General features: G+C 39.1%; 1 protein-coding gene across 3 annotated transcripts in view; it reads left to right on the plus strand.

The window, feature by feature from the left end:
• KIZ (kizuna centrosomal protein) overlaps window positions 1-25,252 on the plus strand; it is a 112,942-nt gene that overhangs the window by 25,982 nt on the left and 61,708 nt on the right. For all 3 annotated transcript variants that reach the window (XM_081255958.1, XM_081255959.1, XM_081255960.1), the window contains 2 exons: window positions 14,847-15,492; window positions 15,874-16,189. In XM_081255958.1, the coding sequence (XP_081112084.1) occupies window positions 14,847-15,492; window positions 15,874-16,189 (962 nt within the window). The remainder of the gene's footprint in view (window positions 1-14,846; window positions 15,493-15,873; window positions 16,190-25,252) is intronic.

The following is a 25,252-nucleotide window of genomic DNA, read 5'->3' on the forward strand; positions in this document are numbered from 1 at the left end:
AATGTTGATTAATATAATTTTGCTGTTTAAACCATGTGGTATAATGAAACATTCTTAATAATGACACAATGGCCTCTTTGGACAGTAGTATCCTATAAGGTAGTCTTGATGGAGCAACTTCTGTTCTAGGAGGCTGTCCTACTCACATGTGTGCAGAGAGTCATACACTCAGGGATAATTATTGCACATGGTTTGGAAGGGTAGGTGGTGGGAAGCAAACCAAGGTCCATGAAAACAAGACTCGTTAAATAATTTATGGAACATCTATAGGAGAGGTTAATACGCAACTCTTAAAATTACAATGTAGTCAGTTTCCAGTACAACGGGTAAGAAACTTGGAAGTCACCACTCCATCCTAACAAGTAAAAAGCTGAACAAACCGAAAATCAACAACTCTTCTTAGATCTGACAGAGAAGTGAGGTCCCAGGGCAATGTGCTGTCTCTCTCTGGAGAGACCTGACTAGAGAGAGCGACAGCTTCCCAGAGCCGAGCTGACGCCTCTGCAGGACGCAGTGCTGGACAGAGAAACCGGAACTGTGACTGACAAGGCTCAGTGTGGGCAGATCCACGAGAGAAACTCCGGGGGACCCAGCCACAGGGGCCCCCCACACTTTTGTGAGTTTTACCCCTAGTTGTACCAGGTCCTCACAGTGGTTGTCAGGGAGGGGAAGGGGGAGCGGGGCCAGAACGCTCTGTTATTAACAAGGTCTGCCCTCAGGAGAAACTGTTTAGCCAGAGCTTGACTGACCTGAGGGAAGGAAAAACCCAGCTCCAGAAGGTGCTAGCCTCCTGCGTGGAGGAACGGAAATAACAATTCCAGCCCCTTTTAGCCTTGAACCTAAAACTGCTCTAAAAATAATGTCTTTTTAAAAGTCCATTGAGTGTAGATATATGGATTTATTTCTGGACTCTCAGTTCTATTCCATTGATCTGTATGTCTATCTTTATGCTAGTGCAGTCTAAATTACCCCTGGTTTTGTAGTAAGTTTTGAGATTGGGAAGTGTGCGTCTTCCAGCTTTTCTCTTCTTTAGAAAATTGTTTTGGCTATTCTGGGTTCCTTTATTTCCATATAAATTTTAGTATTAGCTTGCCAATTTCTGCAAAAAAAGCCTGCTGGGATTTTGCTGGAGTTTGTATTAACTGTGTAAATCAATTTGGGAGTATTGCCATCCCAACAATTTTACGTCTCATGTTGCTTGAACACAGAATGCTGATCTTGTTTGCCTTTCATTTCTTTTTCTTGCCTTACTGCCCTGGCTAGAATCTGTAGTATGGTGTTAAATAGAAGTGTTAAGAGCAGACATTCTTGTGTTAACTCTGATCTGAGGGAAGGAAAGCTTTCAGTCTTTTACCATTGACTGCGATGTTAGCTATGGGTTTTTCATAGATGCACTTTATCAGGTTAGGGAGTTCCCTTCTAGTCCTAGTTTGCTGAGTTTTTAAAAATCATAAACACATGTTGTATTTTGTCTAATGCTTTATCTGTGTTTATAGAGATAATAATTTGGGTTTTTTATTTGTTCTTTATTCTATTAACATGATGTATTATATCACTTAACTTTCATATGTTAAACTAACTTTGCGTTCCTGGGAAAAATCCTACTTGGTCATGGGATATAATCCTTTGTATATTATGTTGAATTTGGTTTGCTAACATTTTGTTGAGAATTTTTACAACTATATTCATAAGAAGTGTTGGTCTGTAGTTTTCTTTCTTGTGATGTCTTTGTCTGGTTTTGGTATTATGGCTGGCCTCATAGAATAAGTTGTGAATAGTTTTTCCTCGCCTGTTTTTGGAAGAGTTTATAAAGGATTGGTATTAATTCTGAAGGACTGGTGTTAATCTTTCTTTAAATGTCTGGTAGAGTTCACCAGTGAAGCCTTCTAGTCCTGGGCTTTTCTTTGTGAGAAGTTTTTTGATGACTAATTCAATTGCTTAACTTGTTTTAGTCCTATTCAGATTTTCTGTTTCTTCTTGGGTGAGTTTTGGTAGTTGTGTCTTTCTAAGAATTTGTCCAATTTGTCTAGGTTGTCTAATTTGTTGGCAAACAATTATTCATAGTATTCCCTTACATTTTTTATATCTGTAAGGTTGGTAACAAAGTACCAATTTCATTTCTGATTTTAGTAACTTGTCTTGTTTTTTCCTTGGTCAGTCTAGCTAAAGGTATGTAAATCTGTGAATCTTTTCAGTGAATCAACATTTGATTTTGTCGATTGTCTCCAGGTTTTCTATTTTCTAATTCATTTATTTCTGCTCTAATTTTATTATTACCTTCCTTTTGCTTGCTTTGGATTTAATTTGCTCTTCTTTTTCTACTTTCTTAGCATGGAAGTTTAGGTTATTGACTTGAGTTCTTTCTTCTTTCTAATAAGCTTTTCCAGCTCTGAATTTCCTTCTAAATATTTCTTCCCGTAGGCTTTAGGATCTTGTGTTGTCCTTTTCATTTATCTCAAACTGTTTTCTAATTTCCCTGGTCATTTTTTCTTTGACCCATTAATTATTTAGGAGTTTCTTATTTAATTTCTACATATTTGTGAATTTGCCAAATTTCCTTCTTTTCTTGATTTCTAATTTCATTCCATTGTCATCAGAGAACTTTATTTTAATCCATTTAAATTTATTGAGACTTGATTTATGGCCTAACATATGGGTCTATCTTGCAGAATGTTCCATGTACATTTAAGAAGAATGTATATTCTGTGTATTCTACTGTTGGTAGGTGGAGTCTTATTTATATGTCTGTTAGATCTAGTTGGTTTATAGTTGGTTCAAGTCCTCTGTTTCTTTATTGGTCTTCTATTTAGTTATTTTAACCATTATTGAATGTAGAGTATGTAAGTCTCCAACTATTATTGTTGGGTTTTGCTTCAGATAGGACTTTGTTGTTAGATATACTTACATGTTTCTAATTGTTATATCTTTTTCACAGATTGACCCTTTTATCATTGTAAAATGTCTTGTGTCTAGTTACAGTTTTGAGTCTTAAAATCTATTGTGTCTGATTTTAACATAGCCACTTCGGCTTTCTTTTGGTACTGTTTGCATAGTATATTTTTTTCTTCCATGGGGCTCTCTTGATATATCTTTTCCCTTCCCTATGCTTTCAATCTATTTGTGTCTTTGAATCTAAAATGAGTCTCATTAGACAGCATATAGTTGGATCATATTTTAAATTCATTCTGCCAGTCTCTGGCTTTAATTATAGTATTTAATCCATTAAAAATTAATGTAATTACTAAAAAGGTAGGATTTGCATCTGCCATTTTGCTCTTTTGTTTTCTATATACTGTAAGTTCCCTACATACGAACCTTCAAGTTTTGAACTTTCAAAGATGCAAACGTGTGTTCCATCAGTATTAGGCATGAGTGAAGTTGCAGCTTGCCCTCCGTCTCCTATTGCTGGTGATCCTTCAGCTCTACCATCTCCCACCTCCTCTCCCTCTTCCAGTCAGTAACTCTTCTTGCCTGTTCACTCGATGCCAGCCCCTGTATGCCAGCTGTTGTACTGTACTACTGTACTTTTCAAGGTACTGAACTGTAAGATTAAAAATGTTTTCTTGTTTTCTCCTATATGATTTAAAAGACAAGACTAGAGTTACATGAAAAATATATTTATGCTTTTATATGTACCAACATAGTTAAATACATATTTACCAGTGTAGTTACCCTAACTAGTGCTATTTATTTCTTAATGCAGACTTGATTTACTGTGTAGTGTCCTTTCATTTCAGCCTGAAGGACTCCTTGTAGTATTCCATATAGGGAAGGTATGGTTGTGACAAATTCTGTTTTTGTTTAGTGAGGAACGCCTTAATTTCGCCTTTTTTTTTTTTTTTTTTTTTTTTGGCAGTGCTGCACTGCATGTGGGATCTTAGTTCCCCGACCAGTTCCCCCTGCAGTGGAAGTGCAGAGTCTTAACCACTGGACCACCAGGGGAATTCCTCTCGTTCATTTTTGAAGTGACATTTTGGTGGCTATAGAATTCTTGACTGATAGTCTTTTTCTTTCAGTGCTTTGATTGTGTTATCTTACTGCCTACTGGCCTCCACAGTTTCTGATGATAAGTCACCTGTTACTCTTATTGAGGATCGCTTTTATGTAAGGAGTCACTTCCCTGTTTTTGCTTTCAAGATTCTCTCTTTTTTTGGCTTTCAGTAGTTTGATTATGATATGTCTAGGTGAGGATCTCTTTGAATTTATTACACTTGGACTTTGTTGAGCTTCTTGGATGTGTAAATTAATGTTTTTCATTATATTTGGGGAGAGTTCACTATTATTTCATCAAAATTATAGAGTCTTTCTTTTTCTTCTCCTTCTGAGACTTTCATTATGCATATGTTGGTATGCTTAGTGGTATCCCATAGGTCTCTGAGGTTCTGTTCATTGCTCTTCATTATTTTTTCTTTCTTTTCCTCAATCTAGATAATCATAATTGACCTGTATTTAAGTATGTTGATTCTTTCTTCTGCCTGTTCATATCTGCTGCTGAGCCCCTCTAGTGAATTTTTCATTCTGGTGACTGTACTTTTCAACTGCAGAATTTCTATTTGGTTCTGTCTTTTAAATAATTTCTATCTCTTTATTAATCATCTCTATTTGGACATTTTTCCCATACTTTCCCTTAGTTCTTTTAGACATGATTTCCTTTAGTTCTTTGAACATGTTTAAAATAGCTAATTTAAAGCCTTTGTCTAGTAAGTCCAACATTTGGGCTTCCTCAGGGATAATTTCTTTAATTTTTATTTAAAAAATTTTTTTTAGAATTGAAATATAGTTGATTTACAATATTGTGATTTCTGCTGTACAGCAAAGTGATTCAGTTATACATATATACATTCTTTTTTATATTCTTTTCCATTATGGTTTATCACAGGATATTGAATATAGTTCCCTGTGCTATAAGTAGGTCCTTGTTGTTTAACCATTCTGTATATACTAGTTTGCATCTGCTAATCCCAAACTCCCACTCCATCCCTCCCCCACCTTCCCTCCGCCTTTGCAACCACAAGTCTATTCTCTATATCTGTGAGTCTGTTCTGTTTCATAGGTAGTTTCATTTGTGTCATATTTTAGATTTCATATATAAGTGAGACTTTGTGATATTTGTCTTTGTCTGATTTACTTCACTTAGTATGATAATTTCTAGGTTCATCCATGCTGCTGCAAATGGCATTATTTTGTTGTTTTTTACGGCTGAGTAGTATTCCACTGTATATGTGTACCACATATTCTTTACCCATTAATCTGTCAGTGGACATTTAGATGGTTTCCATGTCTTGGCTATTGTGAACAGTGCTGCTATGAACATACGGGTGCATGTGTCATTTTGAATTATAGTTTTATCTAGATATATGCCCAGGAGTGGGATTGCTGGATCATATGGTAATTCTGTTTTTTAATTTTCTGAGGAACCTCCATACTGTTTTCCATAGTGGCTACACCAACTTACCTTCCCACCAACAGTGTAGGAGGGTTCCCTTTTCTCCGCACCCTCTCCAGCATTTGTTATTTGTAGACTTTTTAATGATGGCCATTCTGATTGGTGTGAGGTGGTACCTCATTATAGTTTTGATTTGCATTTCTCTAATAATTAGCGATATTGAGCATCTTTTCATATGCCTATAGGCCATCGGTATTTCTTCTTTGGAAAAAAGTCTATTTAGGTCTTCTGCCCATTTTTGGATTGGGTTGTTTGGTTTTTTTGTTGTTAAGTTGTATGAGCTGTTTGTATATTTTGGAAATTAAGTCCTTGTCAGTCGCATCATTTGCAAATATTTTCTCCCAGTCCATAGGTTGTCTTTTCATTTTGTTTATGGTTTCCTTATGGCTGTGCAAAAGCTTGTTAGTTTGATTAGGTCCCATTTGTTTATTTTTGTTTTTATTTCTGTTGCCTGGGGAGAGTGACCTAAGAAAACATTGGTAGGATTTATGTCAGAGAAGGTTTTGTGTGTGTTCTCTTCTAGGAGTTTTATGGTGTCATGTCTTATGTTTAAGTCTTTAAGCCGTTTTGAGTTTATTTATGTGTATGGTGTGAGAGTGTGTTCTAACTTCATTGATTTACATGCAGCTGTCCAACTTTTCCAACACCACTTGCTTTTTCCCATTATATATTCTTGCCTCCTGTGTTGAAGATTAATTGACTGTAAGTGTGTGGGTTTATTTCTAGGCTCTCTATTCTGTTAGATTGATCCATGTGTCTGTTTTTGTGCCAGTACCAGGCCATTTTGATTACCGTAGCTTTGTAGCATTGTCTGAAGTCTGGGAGGGTCATGTCTCCTGCTTTGTTCTTTTTCCTCAGGATTTCAGGGATAGTTTCTATTGACTGCTTTTTTCCCTCCTGTGTATGGATCATACCTTCTTGTTTCTCTTAACATCTCATAATTTTTTGTTAACTTTTGGACATTTTAAATAATAAAATGAATGTCAGATTCACCCCTTCCTAGAGTTTATTGTTTTGTTTGCTTGCTTAGTGATTTTCTGAATTGTGTAAAGTCTGTATTCTTCGTCATGTGTGGTCACTGAAGTTTCGGTTCAGTTAGCTTAGTAACCAGCTAATGATCAGACAGAGCTTTCTTCAAATGTCTGAAACCTGTAATTCTCAGTCTTTGTCAGGGGGCTTTGGCACTCATCCAGGCAGTTTACAACTCTACCTTAGCCTTCATGTCAGTGCTTGCCTAGAGCTTACCTTGAAAGGTAAGCCTGAGGTGACAGCTTAGGCCCTTCCCAGGACTTTTTTTTTTTAAACATCTTTATTGGAGTATAATTGCTTTATGGTGGTGTGTTAGTTTCTGCTGTATAACAAAGTGAATCAGCTATACGTACACATATATCCCTATATCTCCTCCCTCTTGTGTCTCCCTCACACCCTCCCTATCCCACCCCTCTAGGTGGTCGCAAAGCACCGAGCTGATCTCCCTGTGCTATGCAGCTGCTTCCCACTAGCTATCTATTTTACGTTTGGTCGTGTATATATGTCCACGCCACTCTCTCGCTTCGGCCCAGCTTACCCTTCCCCCTCCCCGTGTCCTCAGGTCCATTCTCTACATCTGCGTCTTTATTCCTCTCCTGCCCCTAGGTTCATGAGAACCTTTTTTTTTTCTTTTTTAGATTCCATATATATGTGTTAGCATATGGTATTTGTTTTTCTCTTTCTGACTTACTTCACTCTTTATGACAGACTCTAGGTCCATCCACCTCACTACAAATAACTCAATTTTGTTTCTTTTTATGGCTGAGTAATATTCCATTGTATACATGTGCCACATCCTCTTGATCCATTCATCTGTCAATTGGCATTTAGGTTGCTTCCATGACCTGGCTATTGTAAATAGTGCTGAAGTGAACATTGGGGTGCATGTGTCTTTTTGAATTATGATTTTCTCTGGGTATATGCCCAGTAGTGGGATTGCTGGGTCATATGGTAATTCTATTTTTAGTTTTTTAAGGAACCTCCGTACTGTTCTCCATACTGGCTGTGTCAATTTACATTCCCACCAACAGTGCAAGAGGGTTCTCTTTTCTCCACACCCTCTCCAGCATTTATTGTTTGTAGATTTTTGGATAATGGCCATTCTGACTGGTGTGAGGTGATAACTAATTGTAGTTTTGGTTTGCATTTCTCTAATGATTAGTGATGTTGAGCATCCTTTCATGCGTTTGTTGGCAATCTGTATGTCTTCTTTGGAGAAATGTCTGTTTAGGTCTTCTGCCCATTTTTGGATTGGGTTGTTTGCTTTTTTTATATTGAGCTGCATGAACTCTTTATATATTTTGGAGACTAATCCTTTGTACGTTGCTTCGTTTGCAAATATTTTCTCCCATTCTGAGGGTTGTCTTTTCATCTTGTTTATGGTTTCCTTTGCTGTGCAAAAGCTTTTAAGTTTCATTAGGTCCCATTTGTTTATTTTTGTTTTTATTTCCATTTCTGTAGGAGGTGGGTCAGAAAGGATCTTGCTGTGATTTATGTCATAGAGTGTTCTGCCTATGTTTTGCTCTAAGAGTTTTATAGTTCTGGCCTTGCACTTAGGGCTTTAATCCATTTTGAGTTTATTTTTGTGTATGGTATTAGGGAATGTTGTAATTTCATTCGTTTACATGTAGCTGTCCAGTTTTCCCAGCACCACTTATTGAAGAGGCTGTCTTTTCTCCATTGTATATTCTTACCTCCTTTATCAAAGATAAGGTGACCATATGTGCGTGGGTTTATCTCTGGGCTTTCTATCCTGTTCCATTGATCTATCTTTCTGTTTTTGTGCCAGTACCATACTGTCTTGATTACTGTAGTTTTGTAGTATAGTCTGAAGTCAGGGAACCTGAGTGCTCCTGCTCCATTTTTCTTCCTCAGAATCGCTTTGGCTATTTGGGGTCTTTTGTGTTTCCATACAAATTGTGAAATTTTTTGTTCTACTCCTGTGAAAAATGGTAGTTTGATAGGGATTGCCTTGAATCTGTAGATTGCTTTGTGTAGTATGGTCATTTTCACAATGTTGATTCTTCCAATCCAAGAACATAGTATATCTCTCTGTTTATATCATCTTTAATTTCTTTTTTCACTGTCTTATAGTTTTGTGCATACCGGTCTTTTGTCTCCTTAGGTAGGTTTATTCCTAGGTATTTATTCTTTTTGTTGCAGTGATAAATGGGAATGTTTCCTTAATTTCTCTTTCAGATATTTCAGATATCATTTCTTTCAGATATCATTAGTGTATAGGAATGCAAGAGATTTCTGTGCATTAATTTTGTATCCTGCTACTTTACCAAATTCATTGATTAGCTCTAGTGGTTTTCTGGTAGCATCTTAGCATCTTTAGGATTCTCTATGTACAGTATCATGTCACCTGCAAACAGTGACAGTTTTACTTTTTCTTTTCCAATTTGGATTCCTTTTATTTCTTTTTCTTCTCTGATTGCCATGGCTAAAACTTCCAAAATTATGTTGAATAATAGTGGTGAATGTGGGCAACCTTGTCTAGTTTCTGATTTTAGTGAAAATGGTTTCAGTTTTTCACCATTGAGAACGATGTTGGCTGTGGGTTTGTCATATATGGCCTTTATTATGTTGAGGTACGTTCCCTCTATGCCTGCTTTCTGGAGAGCTTTTATCATAAATGGGTGTTGGATTTTTTTTAAATAAATTTCTGTTTATTTATTTATTTATTTTTGGCTGCATTGGGTCTTCGTTGCTGCGCGTGGGTTTTCTCTAGTTGTGGCGAGCGGGGGCTACTCTTCGTTGTGGCGCACAGGCTTCTCATCGCAGTGGCTTCTGTTGTTGTGGAGCACGGGCTCTAGGCACACGGGCTTCAGTAGTTGTGGCACGTGGGCTCAGTAGTTGTGGCTCGAGGGCTCTAGAGCGCAGGCTCAGTAGTTGTGGCACACGGGCTTAGGTGCTCCGCAGCATGTGGAATCTTCCTGGACCAGGGCTTGAACCCGTGTCCTCTGCATTGGCAGGTGGATTCTTAACCACTGTGCCACCAGGGAAGCCTCTGGGTGTTGAATTTTGTTGAAAGCTTTTTGTGCATCTATTGAGATTATCATATGGTTTTTATCCTTCAGTTTGTTAATATGGTGTATATACATTGATTGATTTGCATATATTGAAGAATCCTTGCGTTCCTGGGATAAACCCCACTTGATCATGGTGTATGGTCTTTTTAATGTGCTGTTGGATTCTGTTTGCTAGTGTTTTGTTGAGGATTTTTGCATCTATGTTCATCAGTGATATTGGCCTGTAGTTTTCTTTTTTTGTGACATATTCATCTGGTTTTGGTATCAGGTTTTGGTGGCCTCATAGAATGAGTTTGGGAGTGTTCCTCCCTCTTCTATATTTTGGAAGAGTTTGAGAAGGATAGGTGTTAGCTCTTCTCTAAATGTTTGATAGAATTCGCCTGTGAAGCCGTCTGGTCCTGGGCTTCTGTTTGTTGGAAGATTTTTAATCCCAGTTTCAATTTCAGTGCTTGTGATTGGTCTGTTTATATTTTCTATTTCTTCCTGGTTCAGTCTCAGAAGGTTGTGCTTTTCTAAGAGTTTGTTCATTTCTTCCAGGTTGTCCATTTTATTGGCATATAGTTGCTTGTAGTAATCTCTAATGATCTTTTGTATTTCTGCAGTGTCAGTTGTTACTTCTCCTTTTTCATTTCTAACTGTTGATTTGAGTCTTCTCCCTTTTTTTCTTGATGAATCTGGCTAATGGTTTATCAATTTTGTTTATCTTCTCAGAGAACCAGCTTTTAGCTTTGTTGATCTTTGCTCTTGTTTCCTTCACTTCCTTTTCATTTATTTCTCATCTGATCTTTCTGGTTTCTTTCCTTCTGCTAACTTTGGGGTGTTTTTTGTTCTCTCCCTGACTGCTTTAGGTGTAAGGTTAGGTGGTTTATTTGAGATGTTTTCGGTTTCTTGAGGTAGGATTGTATTGCTATAAACTTCCCTCTTAGAACTGCTTTTGCTGCATCCCATAGGTTTTGGGTCGTCGTGTTTTCATTGTCATTTGTTTCTAGGTATTTTTTATTTCCTCTTTGATTTCTTCAGTGATCTCTTGGTTATTTAGTAGTGTATTGTTTAGCCTCCATGTGTTTGGGTTTTTTTCACAGTTTTTTTCCTGTAACTGATATCTGGTCATAGCATTGTGGTCGGAAAAGATACTTGATACAATTTCAATTTTCCTAAATTTACCAAGGCTTGATTTGTGACCCAAGATATGATCCATCCTGGAGAATGTTCCATGAGCACTTGAAAACAAAGTGTATTCTGTTGTTTTTGGATGGAATGTTCTATAACTATCAGTTAAGTCCATCTTGTTTACTGTGTCATTTAAAACTTGTGTTTCCTTATTTATTTTCATTTTGGATGATCTGTCCATTGGTGAAAGTGGGGTGTTAAAGTCCCCTACTATTATTGTGTTACTGTCGATTTCCCCTTTTATGCCTGTTAGCATTTACCTTATGTATTGAGGTGCTCCTGTGTTGGGTGCATAAATATTTACAATTGTTATATCTTCTCCTTGGATTGATCCCTTGATCATTATGTAGTGTCCTTCTTTGTCTCTTGTAATAGTCTTTGTTTTAAAGTCTATTTTGTCTGATATGAGTATTGCTACTGCAGCCTTCTTTTGATTTCCATTTGTATGGAATATCTTTTCCATCCCCTCACTTTCAGTCTGTATGTGCCCTAGGTCTGAAGTGGGTCTCTTGTAGACAGCATATATATGGGTCTTGTTTCTGTATCCATTCAGCCAGTCTGTGTCTTTTGGTTGAAGCATTTAATCCATTTACATTTAAGGTAACTATTGATATGTATGTTCCTATTACCATTTTCTTAATTGTTTTGGGTTTGTATTTTAGGTCTTTTCCTTCTCTTGTGTTTCCTGCCTAGAGAAGTTCCTTTAGCATTTGTTGTAAAGCTGGTTTGGTGGTGCTGAATTCTCTTAACATTTGCTTGTCTGTAAAGCTTTTAATTTCTCCATCAGATCTGAATCAGATCTTTGCTGTGTAGAGTAATCTTGGTTGTAGGTTTTTCCCATTCATCACTTTAAATATGTCCTGCCACTCCCTTCTGGCTTGCAGAGTATCTGTTGAAAGATCAGCTGTTAACCTTATGGGGATTCCCTTATATGTTATTTGTTGCTTTTCCCTTGCTGCTTTTAATATTTTTTCTTTGTATTTAATTTTTGATAGTTTGATTAATATGTGGCTTGGCATGTTTCTCCTTGGATTTATCCTGTATGGGACTCTCTGTGCTTCCTGTACTCGACTGACTATTTCCTTTCCCATATTAGGGAAGTTTTCAACCATAATCTCTTCAAATATTTTCTCATTCCCTTTCTTTTTTTCTTCTTCTTCTGGGACCCCTATAATTTGAATGTTGGTGCATGTAGTGTTGTCCCAGATGTCTCTGAGACTGTCCTTAATCCTTTTCATTCTTTTTTTTTATTCTGCTCTACAGTAGTTATTTCCACTATTTTATCTTCCAGGTCACTTATCCGTTCTTCTGCCTCAGTTATTCTGTTGTTGATTCCTTATAGAGAATTTTTAGTTTCATTTCTTGTGTTGTTCATCACTGTTTGCTCTTTCGTTCTTCTGTGTCCTTGTTAAATGTTTCTTGTATTTTCTCCATTGTATTTCCATCTTTACTATCATTACTCTGAATCGTTTTTCAGGTAGACTGCCTGTTTCCTCTTCATTTGTTTGGTCTGGTGGAGTTTTTACCTTGCTCCTTCATCTGCTGTACACTTCTCTGTCTTCTTATTTTGCTTAACTTACTGTGTTTGGGCTCTCCTTTTCTCAGGCTGCAGGTTCATAGTTCCTGTTGTTTTTGGTGTCTGCCCCCAGTGGCTAAGGTTGGTTCAGTAGGTTGTGTAGGCTTCCTGGTGGAGGAGACTTGTGCTTGTGTTCTGGTGGATGAGGCTGATTCTTATCGTTCTGGTGGGCAGGACCTCATCCGATGGTGTGTTTTGGGGTGAACTTATGATTTTAGGCCGCCTCTCTGCTAATGGGTGGGGTTGTGTTCCTGTCTTGCTAGTTGTTTGGCATGGGGTGTCCAGCACTGGAGCTTACTGGTAGTTAAGTGGAGCTGGGTCTTAGTGTTGAGACAGAGATCTCTGGGAGAGCTCTCACCGATTGATATTATGTGGGGCTGGGAGGTCTCTGGTGGTCCATTGTCCTAAACTTGGCTCTTCCACCTCAGAGGCTCAGGCCTGACCCCCGGCCGGAGCACCGAGACCCTGTCAGCCACATGGATGCTATTCATTAAAAGTTCATTAAGTAAGTCAGACAAAGACAAATATCATATGATGTCACTTATATGTGGAATCTCAATGACCTGGATGCTGGAGGCCCATGGTTCTGGAGTCGTCCTCAGGAGTCTCGCACACGCCACGTATCAAGCAAATCTCAATCCTCTTGGATGCCTGACCCCTACAAAACTCCGAGTGACAGTGAGGTGGGGCGTCTCCCAGGAGCATGGTCAGGTGGCGGGAAACTGGGTCTGGCACCGAAGTCGTGCTGGTGCCGAACTGTCACGGCCAGAGCCGGACAGCCCGGGCAGCAAACTGCACATGCACAGGCCGCAAATCTCTCTCCTTCCAGAACCAACGCCCCCTCAGGACTTTTATTGAGCATGCCCACAGTCTAGGTTTCCAGGAATATGCTGGAGCTTTTCAAAGCCCCCTGTGGACAGTTCATTCACCAGCTTTTCCTTTTAAGTTATTTTAGTTAGCCTATTGTTTGCCCAACTGTTATCCACTGCCTTAGGCAGCCTTGATGTTAAACATTTGCCTCTGCTTATTTTTGACAGATAATCCCCAGGGAAAGGCTGTTCGTGCTGTGTCAGCTCCAAGTCAGGTCAAATAAAGACAGTCTTGTGAGGGTGGTCTTCCAGGGAGCTACTAGACAGGTCAAATAATGGCAGTTCTCTGAGAATGGGGCTTTGAAAGAGTTCCAATCCTTTTCTACTCCTTTCAGTGTCTATAAGGGTGCTGGTTTACAGGCTGTGATTACAGGCTGCTGATTTTCAAGGTTACTGCAGACTGGAGGAGGGGGAAATGCGAATAGGGCAAGTTAAAACACCGTGAAATAATGCTGTTCTTACCAAGATTCAGTTACTTTTCTTGAATAAATGTTTCTCAGATTGCTGCAAGCCTTTGGTTAATTTCCAGAGTTCTGAAAAGTTATTCTGAAGATGTTTTCTACTGTTATTGTTTCTTTTACAGAGCAGAGAATTTTGAGAGGTCCTTATTCCGCCATTTCTCTGACATCCCTTTTCATTTGTTTTTGCTTCAAAGTTGTTTGTTTTATCTTTAGAAATAGAAGAGACAGTATGTTTGAAGAGAAGTAAGACCTAGATTCTGTTTCAGCTATGTGAATGACATTTTCTCTGAAAATTTTGGCCTCAGTTTTTCCATCTGCAGAGGAGGGGTGCAGATGCATCTCCCCATCAATCTATAGTGCTCTGTGGACTAAATGCTGTTACGTATGTGGAGATGCTTTGGTCCCTTTGGAAGAAAAACACTTAACTTCTTCAAGGCTTTATGATTGTTACTTCCAGTTCTGCTTCCCATTGTGTGTCCTTGATCAAGCCGCTGAACCAGTTGCTTCTGTTTCTCTTTCCCATCCCACCCTTGTCCCCTCCTCTCTCTCTTTTTAAGGAAGAGACAATGCTCATACTCCCCATAGACATGCCAGTGAATTTAAATTGCTTTAAATGTCTTTAAAATTACTTGAAGTTGTTCAGGAAAAAACTGCTGTTATTTTCAGTTTGACAGGAAATTAGATTATTTTGCACATATGCATTATCTTTTAATGCAATCTTGAATATCTGATTATTGGAAGTTTTTTAATATTACACACACTACTAGAAATAGAGTTTTGAAACCCCCAATAGTCCTTTATATATCCACTTTTTTTTGTTCAAGTACCTCTCTAGCTTCATCAAATCCACTTCTCTGTGGAAAGTGGTTAGAACTCAAAGTTTATTTTTTTAATTGTGGTAAAATATACATAACAGAAAATTTACCATTTTAACCATGTTTGAGTGTACAGTTCAGTGGCATTAAATACATTTACATAGCTGTACAATGCAATTTATGTATCTCTTTTTGAAAAATACAGATTCCATAGTTCCCTGACCGTATTTGCTTTGTGAACCAATATTGTTACTACAATTAAATAGTGTGGACTGTACTGTTTTTTGGTCATTCATTTTGTAGGAAGCCATGAGGTTTATAGAACATGGCAGGTGTTGCTTTCATTGGTCCTGCTTCCTGACCTAATTTCATTTCTGAAAACAACCTAAATAACCTCATTGTTCATACACAACCTGTTTAACTTTCATGTCTTTTGGTGGTACAGGTTGTAATGCCGGCAGAAATTAACTCAGGGACCACCGCGTCAAGAGGATTGTATCAACCAGCAACAATCTTTATGGGCCGCCAAATGTCAGCCGTCTCAGGCGTTGGAGATTTCAGTACAGAGCAGAAATCTCCCCAACCCACAAAGAACTTTTCAATTCCTGACCCACATTCACACCAGCAGACAGCCCGGAGCAGTAATGTGACAGACAGCTATGTAGTACAAATTCATAGTGACACACAGTGCTTAAATAAGTCTGACAGAATAGATGGAAAGACATCTCTTCAGATGGGTGAGAAAATGCCAGTCACAGCCAGCGCGTTGTCTGAGGAGGAACAAACTCATTGCTCGGAGATAGGAAGCAACGCACGTCAGGGCAAGAGTAATTTATCTGAAGGCAGAAAGTCTGCCGAACTCCATTCCCCGTTACAGGAGAGATTAAGTCCAGAGAACAGAACCACTGATTTAAAGTGTGACAGTTCCAGCAGATCAGAGGGATCAGAGGGAGAAATACTGACACGGGAGCATATTGAAGTCGAGGAAGAAAGAGCCAGACCGCCAGTCTCTCTGCCGTCAGGCTCAGAATACAGTGCATCTGAAAACGAGTGTTCTCAAGAGAAGCATCCTGCCTGGGAAGCTTCCTCAGGTGGGGTGAGAGGCTGAAATGGTTTGCTGATTTTTGTTGGTATTTAGTTTTTTGGGTGGTGATGGTCTTATGTAAGAATACAAAATACTGTCTAATTGTATCTGTCAAAAAACAAAGTAGTGACTTTGCCAACAAATTCCATTCTAATGAGTTCTTTAACTATGTACATGGAAATATTTTTGCAAGCAAATTCTCTGATTTTTAAACCCACTGTGATATTTTTAAAATATTTTTCATGGGTCTTAAAATACTGTAGTTCGCTGTGGATTGTTTATACATGTCTCTAACAGATGAGCAGCTCTGCTCTGGGAGGTAGGACGTCTCACCCCTTCCTGCCGCCTGAAGTCAGTGATCAGTAATCTGTTCATATCCCCGTTACAGATCATCCTCCTCACTGGGACCCAGAGGCACAGGAGCCCTGCAGAAAAATGTGGGAAGAGCAGGAGGAGGAGAGTGAGAGCAGCAGCAGTGACCTCACAGTTTCTGTAAGTGAAGAGGATCTGATTTTAAGGAGTCCAGATCCACAGCCAAGTCCAGGTGACACGGTGGAGGAAGAAGATGGAATAGAGGCCTTAAATTTAATTTGCTCCAAGCAAGAAAGAGACGCCCCGTCCACTGAAAAACATAATTGTATTTTGCAAACCCTAAGCTCTCCAGATTCAAAAAAGGAATCCTCCACTAACTCGCCAACAAGAGAGTAAGCCATTCAATTTTTTTCACTGTTCTGTTTTTAGTTATAGACATTTTTAGAGACCATTCCACTGGGAGTATATTATTGAACACTCAGCCATGAATGTATATAAGTTCCTTAAGTCTCATAAATAGTCTTTTAGATAAGGACTAATTTCTTTTCTTCTTTTCTTTTTTTTTTTTATGAAGTAACTTTAAAAGCCTGAATATCATTGAAATCATGGTGATTGGCAGTTTATAATTATATCTAAAGAATCCCTGGTTAATTCATAAGTCATTCCCCCCACCCCCTACCTGCCATCCTTTTGGAAAGTCAGTCATTTTGGAGTTGTAGTAACACAGGTGACAAACACTTAAACTTCCTAGGAATTCAGCTTTTGAGACTAAGAACTTTGTATCTAATTAATTTGCTTAATCCTTCTATCCCTTGCCAGAGTGTCATTTTCGTCGTACAATTAAATATGCATTAATAAGTTTTTGTAATTGTATATCTAAGGCAGCTGTCATTTTCTGAAGGTAAAAGTGAGGACATTGGAGTCTTTAAGGGTAAATAGGAACATCGGTGCTATATATTTTGAACACTTATAATATCCAAGTCATAAAAGCTCATATATGATTTTTTACTGTTGATCGGAGATAGTGGAATTGTAGAAAACATGGAAACTGTTGAGAACCAATTCTGCAATAAAAGTAGCACAAATAGCATCAAATCTCTTAGGGATACAAGGAACTTAAGTACACAACCCGAGGTAGAGCTCACCTTTTAAACTGAGGATACCAAGGCCAGGGGCATAGGAGTGGCACATAGGCCATGGGGGCTGACCCTCCACCCAGCCTCGCCGACCCCACCCCACCCCCAGAATGTTGTTACACTATGATACCATCTGTCTGTGTCTTTCCAGCAGTCCCAGCAACAGTGGAAAGCCAGGCGGGTGTTCTTGTATGCATGGGTGCATGTTCTTTTTAAAGCACCATTGAACCTTTTAATAAAATATATTGCCTCTTACCACTCATTACCTACTTATGGTGAAAAGTTTAATTTATAGTCTGATTGCCTCCAAACTGATGTTCAAGACATACTTATTAAGAGCATCCAAGTACAAAGTATTTGCGCCGTGGATGGAAGAACCAACGTGGTTCTTGTCCTTGGGAGGCTGGCTTTATTGCAGAGGCAAGCCAGATGGGTTTTTCTAGTAATAATACTTCTCTCTCATCAAGGAAGTACGGGTATTACATACTATTAATACATCATTAGAAACTTTATTACTAAAAAGAGAATGTTTCTATTTTAGGTTTGTATTTGCAGGCTTCTTTTTATAGTTCATTGGACAAGTTAGTATTTTGGTAGGCTAACTGGAGGACTAGTGTACTTACCCAGGACTCAGTCCTTTTCTGAGATGAAAAAAGTTGAGTGTGTATAGAATTAAGAACCTTCTATCTCCTGTTCTCCTATGTGAATGACTGTTTCCTGTGACCCTAAAACCAAGCTCCTTGAAATGTTGGGATATAGTTTTCCAAAAGTTGTTGGAAAATAGGGGCATTTGGGGAATTTTTGAAAGTTTGTTTTAATAGAATGCCCCCAGAATGAAAGGTCAGTCGGCAGTGGTGGTTTTCTGTGTCCGTGTTACCAAATTTGAGTCTGTTGATTTTCTGTGGTGAAAGTCCTCCCCAGGCATAGGTTGATGCTGGTTTTAAATGGTGCTGGCTAACTTGCCGACTCCCCACTGCTCTTGAGGGGCCTGCATTCTCTTCTTTCCTCTCTAGCATTTGCTCTTCTTCTTTGCTCAGAGGGTTGATTATTAACCTGAGCCTGTGACTTCGTACTTACAGAGTACCGCTCTGACCTCAGAGGTTCTCAGTTTACTTTAGGATCTGTTGAGGGCCTGAAGAGAAATTACTAGAAGGGATTTTAGTTAACAAAGGTGAAGAGGTGGGACAAAGGAAGACACACAGAAGGATTTGAACAGGAAACTGGAACCTCTGATTTGATGAGAGTAATGATGATGACTTCAGACACACCTGGGAGATACTGCACTCTGGTTCCAGGACACAATAAAATGAGTCTCTTGAGAAAGCGACTCACACGAATATTTTGGTTCCCTAGTGCATCCGTGTTATGGCATGTTTCAGAACTTCATTTATTTTTATGGCTGAATCATAGTCCAATGTATGGATAAACCACATTTTGTTTATCCACTCATCTGTTGATGGACACTGGGGTTGCTTCCACCTTTAAAGGCCAAGTGACTTTGAGAAGCTTCATGGCCTGCTCCCATGGCTACCTCCAGATATTGAGCATGTGATTCATGCACATGAGCTGACCCTCCATTGCAAGCTGCAATTAACTCTTCTCAGAAGAACGCTTACTACAATGAAGCTGCACAAAAGAAATGTTGAAAAGGAGGCCCTTGAATCTTTTATTTTCTTAAGGAGTGAGTAGTTTGCTACAAAGCCCCATGACTTAAAACACCAGACATTTATTATTTGTCACGTGACAGGTGGTTGGCCCAGTGTCAGTTGGGGCCACAGGGATAACTTGGCCACTTGTCCCTCATCTGGGAGATTAGTCCAGCCTCAGTCACCTGGTGGAGGTAGCAGAGTTCCCAAGACAGCAAGAGGGCAAGGCCAGTGCACAGATGCTTCTTAAGTGTCTGCTTGCATCATGTTTGCTAATGTCCCATTGGCTAAAAACATTCACAGGGCCCAGCACAGTGTCAGAAGGTAGATAAAGACAGCCCATCTCTTGATGAGGTGAGTGGCAGAGTTGCGTTGCAAAGGGTGTGTATCCAGGGACGAGAAGTTTATCGTCATTTTTTGTAACCCACCACTGTACTTTAGGACAAATTCAAATAAAGATAAGCTTGATGTGAATCCAAAGGGTCAGGAAAGGTTTTATACAGGTGTTGGTGCAGCATGTTAAAGGATGTACAGGTTTGAATAAGGAGGAGGAGGGGAGGGGTGGATTAGGTCTGAAGGAAGAGTGCAACTAGGAACGCAGGTACAGAGAACACAAGGAGGAAGGGGGCAGGCAGAGGCTGTGGCTGAAGGCTTATCCGTGAGGGGTTGTCAGAGTGGAGGTTTCAATTGTCTCCTGGGACATGGTTGAGAAAGGCCTTGAGTATCCAGTTAACGTATTTAGAGTTATCTCTATGTTTTGCAGAACTGTTGAAGGCTATTTTGAGAGAAGGTAGTATGGTGAATCACTTGATCTAGGAGAATTAATCTGATGTTAGTTTCATCAGGATGACTTACCCATGAGATAGCCAGAATTCTGAGATGGCCCCCGAAATTCCTGCCTCTGGTGTACACCTGTATGATCCCCTCGCCTTGAGCGTGGGCAGGACAGTGAGGGTGATGGAGCTGCCTGCCGTGATTAGGATGTCATATGACAGAGATGAAGAATTTTGCAGATAATAAAAGGACTTATCCAGATTGGACCTGATGTAAGTAGATCAGGCTTTAAAAAGGACTGGGCAGGGCTTCCCTGGTGGCGCAGTGGTTGAGAGTCCGCCTGCCGATGCAGGGGACACGGGTTCGTGCCCCGGTCCGGGAAGATCCCACATGCTGCGGAGCGGCGGGGCCCATGAGCCATGGCCGCTGAGCCTGCACGTCCGGAGCCTGTGCTCTGCAACGGGAGAGGCCACAACAGTGAGAGGCCCACGTACCACAAAAAAAAAAAAAAAAAAAAAAGGACTGGGCTCAGAGATTCAAAGCAGCTGAGATATTCTCCTGTTTACCTGCCATCTTGTGGAGGCCACGTGGCAAGAAGTAGTGTGCAGCATCTAGGAGCTGAGGGCCTCAGTCCTTCCGTCATAAGGAACTGAACTCTGCCAGATACCAGGGAACCTGGAAGAGGACCCTGAGTCTTAGATGAGATTGCATCCCAGCCGACATCTTGATTTCAGCCTCGTGACACTGAGTGGAGACCCCACTAACCCATACCCAGACCCCAGACCCCTGGGAACTGTGAGATAAATTTGTGTTACATGCTAAATTTGTGGTAATTTGTTATGTAGCTATAGGAGATTAATACAATTGAAGAACTGGAATCAAGGATTATAACTTTGCAAGGATTGTATGGGTAGAAGTCGCTACACATAACAGGCTGAATCAGATGTGTTCAGGGTCCAGTGTGGGAGCACAGGATGACAGGGGGTCGGAGTGAGCAGCCCAGCAGCCAGAATAACCTGTGCTTTCCGTTCCCTGTACCCTCACCATCTGAGCAAGTGCCTTTTCACACAGGGCCACATGCAGGTGAGCAGGGATGCAAGGGGGTAGACCGGTAGGGACCTAGAAAAGTGGGTGTGCACATCTGTATTAACCAACAAGCTGTTTCTCATGCAAAACGTTATTTCTCTGGTTCTTTCTCTAGTGAATGAAGCAATGTATTGAGAGTTTTTTGTTTTGCTCTGTTTGTTTACAAATGCATAATGTCATCCAAAGTAGTTTTACTGTCTAAAAATTCCCTTTGCTCCATCTACTCATCTCTCTTTCCTCCCCATCACCCAAACCTCTGGTAACCACTGATTTTTTTTATTGTCTCTGTAGTTTTACCTTTTCCAAATGTCATGTACTTGGAGTTAGACAGTATGTGGCCTTTTCAGATCGACTTCTTTCACTAAGCAGTATGCATTTTAGATTCCATCCTGTCTTTTCATGGCCTGATAGCTCATTTCTTTTCAGTGCTGAATAATATTCCATTATCTGGATATACCACAGTTTATCCATTCATCTACTGAAGAGCATCTCTGTGGCTGCCACGTTTTGGCAATTATGAATAAAGCTGCTGTAGACATCCGTGTGGAGGTTTTTGTGTAGACATAGGGTTTCAACTCATTTAGGTAAATATACCGAGGAGCACAGTTGCTGGAGTGTATGGTAAGACTATGTTTAGCTTTGTAAGAAACCCCCAAATTGTCTTCCACAGAGGCTGTACCATTTTTATTCTCACGAACAATGAATGAGAGTTCTTGTTGCTGTACATCCTTGTCAGCATTTGGTGTTGTCGGTTTTCTCGATTTTAGCCTTCCTAATAGGTATGTTATGATATCTCGTTGTTTTCATTTGCAATTCCCTGATGACATAGGATGTTGAGCACCTTTTCATGTACTTATTTACCATTCATATATCTTCTTTGGTGAGATGTCTGTTCAGATCTTTTGCCTATTTTTTAATTGGGTTGTTCATTTTTTTATTGTTGAGGGTTTTTTTTAAAATAAATTTATTTATTTTTATTTTTGGCTGTGTTGGGTCTTTGTTGCTGCAAACGGGCTTTTCTCTAGTTGCAGTGAGCAGGGGCTACTCTTCGTTGCGGTGCACGGACTTCTCATTGGGTGGCTTCCCTTGTTGCTGAGCATGGGCTCCAGGCACTTGGGCTTCAGTAGTTGTGGCTCACGGGCTGTAGAGTGCAGGCGCAGTAGTTGTGGTACACGGACTTAGTTGCTCCGCGGCATGTGGGATCTTCCCAGACCAGGACTCGAACCCGTGTCCCCTGCATTGGCAGGCGGATTCTTAACCACTGCGCCACCAGGGAAGCCCTTATCGTTGAGTTTTAAGAGCTCTTTGTATATTTCAGATACAGGTCCTTTATCAGAGAGATAATGTGATTTTCAAATATTTTCTCCCAGTCTGCAGCTTGTCTTTCCATTTTCTTGACAGTGTCTTTTTCAGAACAGAAGATTTTGTTTTTGTTTTCTTTTATTTCTTTTTTTAAGCCACTCTAGGGGTGGCTGGCACCAGCAACAAGTTCCACCACTGCTGCTGGTATGAGCTACTCAAGGCACCAACCAGCCACCTTGAGAGCCCCAGTTTTTCATTTTAATAAAGTCCAGCTTATCAATTTTGTCCTTTCATTGTGTGTTTGGTATTGTATCTAAAAATCATCACCAAATCCAAGGTCACCTAGACTTCCTCTTATGTTATCTTCTAGAAATATTATAGTTTTGCATTTTACATTTAGATCTGTGATCATTTTGAGTTAATTTTTGTGAAAGATATAAATAAGATCAGTGTCTAGATTTATTTTTTTTCATGTGGATATGTGGATATCTATTTGTTCCAGTACCATCTGTTGAAAAGACTGTCCTTTCTCCATTGAATTGTCTTTGCTCCTTCATAAAAGAACAGTTGACTATATTTGTGTGGGTCTATTTCTGGGCTCTGTATTCTGTTCCATTATCTATTTGTCTGTTTCTTCACCAATACCATACTGTCTTGATTATGGCTGCTTTATAAGTAAATCTTGAAGTCGTGAAGTGTCAGGTCTCTGACTTCATTTTTCTTCAGTGCTGCATTGGCTGCTTTGAGTCTTTTGCCCTTCTCTATAAATTTTAGAATCTATTTGTCACTGTTGCCCCCAAAAAATAACTTGCTGGAATTTTGACTGAAATTGTATTGAATCCATAGATCAAGTTGGGAAGCACTGACATCTTAACAGTGCTGAGTATTCCTATGCATGAAATTGGAATATCTCTCCAATTATTTAGATGTTGATTTCTTTCATCAGTTTTGCAGTTTTCTTCTTGCAGTTCTTGTACATATATTGTTAGACTTATTCTTAAGTACTTCTTTTTTTGGTGCTAATGTAAATGGTATTGTGTTTTTAATTTTAAATCCCAATTACTCATTGCTGCTGTATAGGAAAGGAAGTGACTTTTGTATATTAACCTTATATCCTGCAACATTGCTATAATCATTGATTGGTTCCAGGGTTTTGGAGTTTTTTGCTTGATTCTTTGGCATTTTCCACATAGACAAGCATGTCATCTTTGATTAAAGGCAGTTTTATTTCTCTTTTAATCTATGCCTTGTATTTCCTTTTTCTGTCTTATTGTATTCGTTAGGACTTCTAGTACAGTGTTGAGTAGTAGTGGTGAGAAGGGACATTCTTGCCTTGTTCTTGATCTTATAGGGAAGGAATCTTGTTCTTCCCCATTAAGCATAATGTTAGCTGTAGGTTTTTTTGTAGGTGTTCTTTATCAAGTTGAGGAAGTTCCCCTCTATTCCAGGTCTGAGAGTTTTTATCATGAATGAATGTTGACTTTTTCTTATGTTTTTTCTATACCTAATGATATGATCATCTGATTTTTCTTCTTTAACCTGTTGTGATGGATTTCATTCATTAATTTTCAAATGTTGAATCAGCCTTCCATGCCTGGGATAAAATTCATTTAGTCATGGTGTATAATTTTTTTGTACATTGATGGAGTCAGCTTGCTAATATTTTGTTAAGGATTTTTGCATCTGTGTTCATGAGAGATACTGATCTGTAGTTTCCCTTTCTTCTGATGTCTTTGTTTTGGGTATAAAGGTGTAATGCTATCTTTATAAAATGAGTTAGGAAGTATTCCCTCTGCTTCTATCCTCTGAAAGAGATTGTAGAGAATTGGTATAATTTCTTCTTGAAATATTCAGTAGAATTCACCAGTGAACCCAACTGGGCCTGGTGCTTTGTTTTGGAAGATTATTATTGATTCAGTTTCCCTAACATACATGGTTCTACTCATATTACCTACATCTGTTTGTGTGAGATTTGGTAGACCAAGAAATTGGTCCATTTCATCTAAGTTAAGAAATTTGTGAGCATAGAGTTCTTATTACTCCTTTATTATCCTTTTAATGTCCATGGGATCAATAATGATAGTCTCTTATTTCTAATATCTGTGTATTCTCTCCTTTTTTCTTGGTTAGCCTGGTTATAGACTGAATTTGTTTGTGTCCCCAAAATTTATATGTTGAAGCCCCAGTTCCCAAGTGACTATATTTATAGATAAGATCTGTGAAGAGGCGATAAAAAGTTAAATGATGTCATTAGGGTGAGGCCCTAATCCTGTAGAGGTGGTGCCCTTGTAAGAAGAGGAAGAGACACCAGAGCTCTTCCTTCTGTGCTATGTGAGGACACAGAAGGGGGCCAATCTGCAAGTCTCACCAGGGACCAAATCAGTCAGCACCTTGCCCTTGGACTTCCCTGCCTCCAGAATTATGAAAAATAAATTCCTGTTGTTTAACACAGTTTGTGGTATTTTGTTATGGCAGCCTGAGCAGACAAATGTTTATCCATTTTGGTTTGTTTCTTTTTTAAATAACCCGCTTTTTGCTTTGTTGATTTTCCTTTTTGTTCTCTTGTTTTCAATTTCATTGGTTTCTGATCTCAATTTTATTATTTCTCCTGCTTGCTTTGGATTTAACTTGCTCTTTTTTCTCATTTCCTAGGGTAGAAGCTTTGATTATTTATTTTAGATCTTCTAAAACATGCATTTAATGTTATAAACTTCCCCGTAAGCACTGTTTTCTCTGCATCTCATAAATTTTGATAAATTGTATTTACATTTTCATTCAATTCAAAATATTTTAAAATTTCTCTTAAGACTTCTTCTTTGACCAGTGTGCTATCTAGAATATGTTGTTTAATCTCCAAATATTTTTAGCTTTCCTGTTATCTTTCTGTTATTGATCTTATTGTGATCTGAGAGCATATACTTTCTGTGACTTTTGTTCTTTTAACTTTGTTGAGGTGTGTTTTATGACCCAGAATGTGGTTTATCTTGGCAAATGTTCCATGTGAGCTTGAGAATAATGTGTATTTTGCTGTTGTTGGATGAAGTGTCCTATATATGTCAGTTAGATCAAGTTGATTAATGGTGCTCTCCAGTTCAGCTGTATCCTTGCTGACTGTTTACCTGCTAGATATATCAGTTACTGGTGTAGGTGAGTTGAAGTATTCAGCTGTAAGAGTGGATTTATCTATTTCTTCTTGCAGTTCTGCCAGTTTTTGCTTATGTATTTTGATGCTCTGTTGTTGCATACATACACATTAAGGATTTTTATGATATTCCTAGGTGTGCTGTTTTGGGTGTGTATCCTGCTTGGTGTTCTCTGAACTTCCTGGACCTGTGGTTTGGAAAATTCTCAGCCATTATTTCTTCAGATAGTCCTTCTGCTCCTTTCTCTCTTTTATCTTCTAGTATTCCCATTGCTTTTGTAAGTTTTGTAAGAGATTTCCAAACTGTCTACCAAAGTGGCTGTAGCATTTTGCATTCTTACCAGCAATGAATGGGAGTTCTTGTCGCTC

Source organism: Mesoplodon bidens (genome assembly GCF_964165515.1).
Source record: "Mesoplodon bidens genome assembly, chromosome: 15".
In the NCBI taxonomy this organism is placed as follows: Eukaryota; Metazoa; Chordata; class Mammalia; order Artiodactyla; family Ziphiidae; genus Mesoplodon; species Mesoplodon bidens.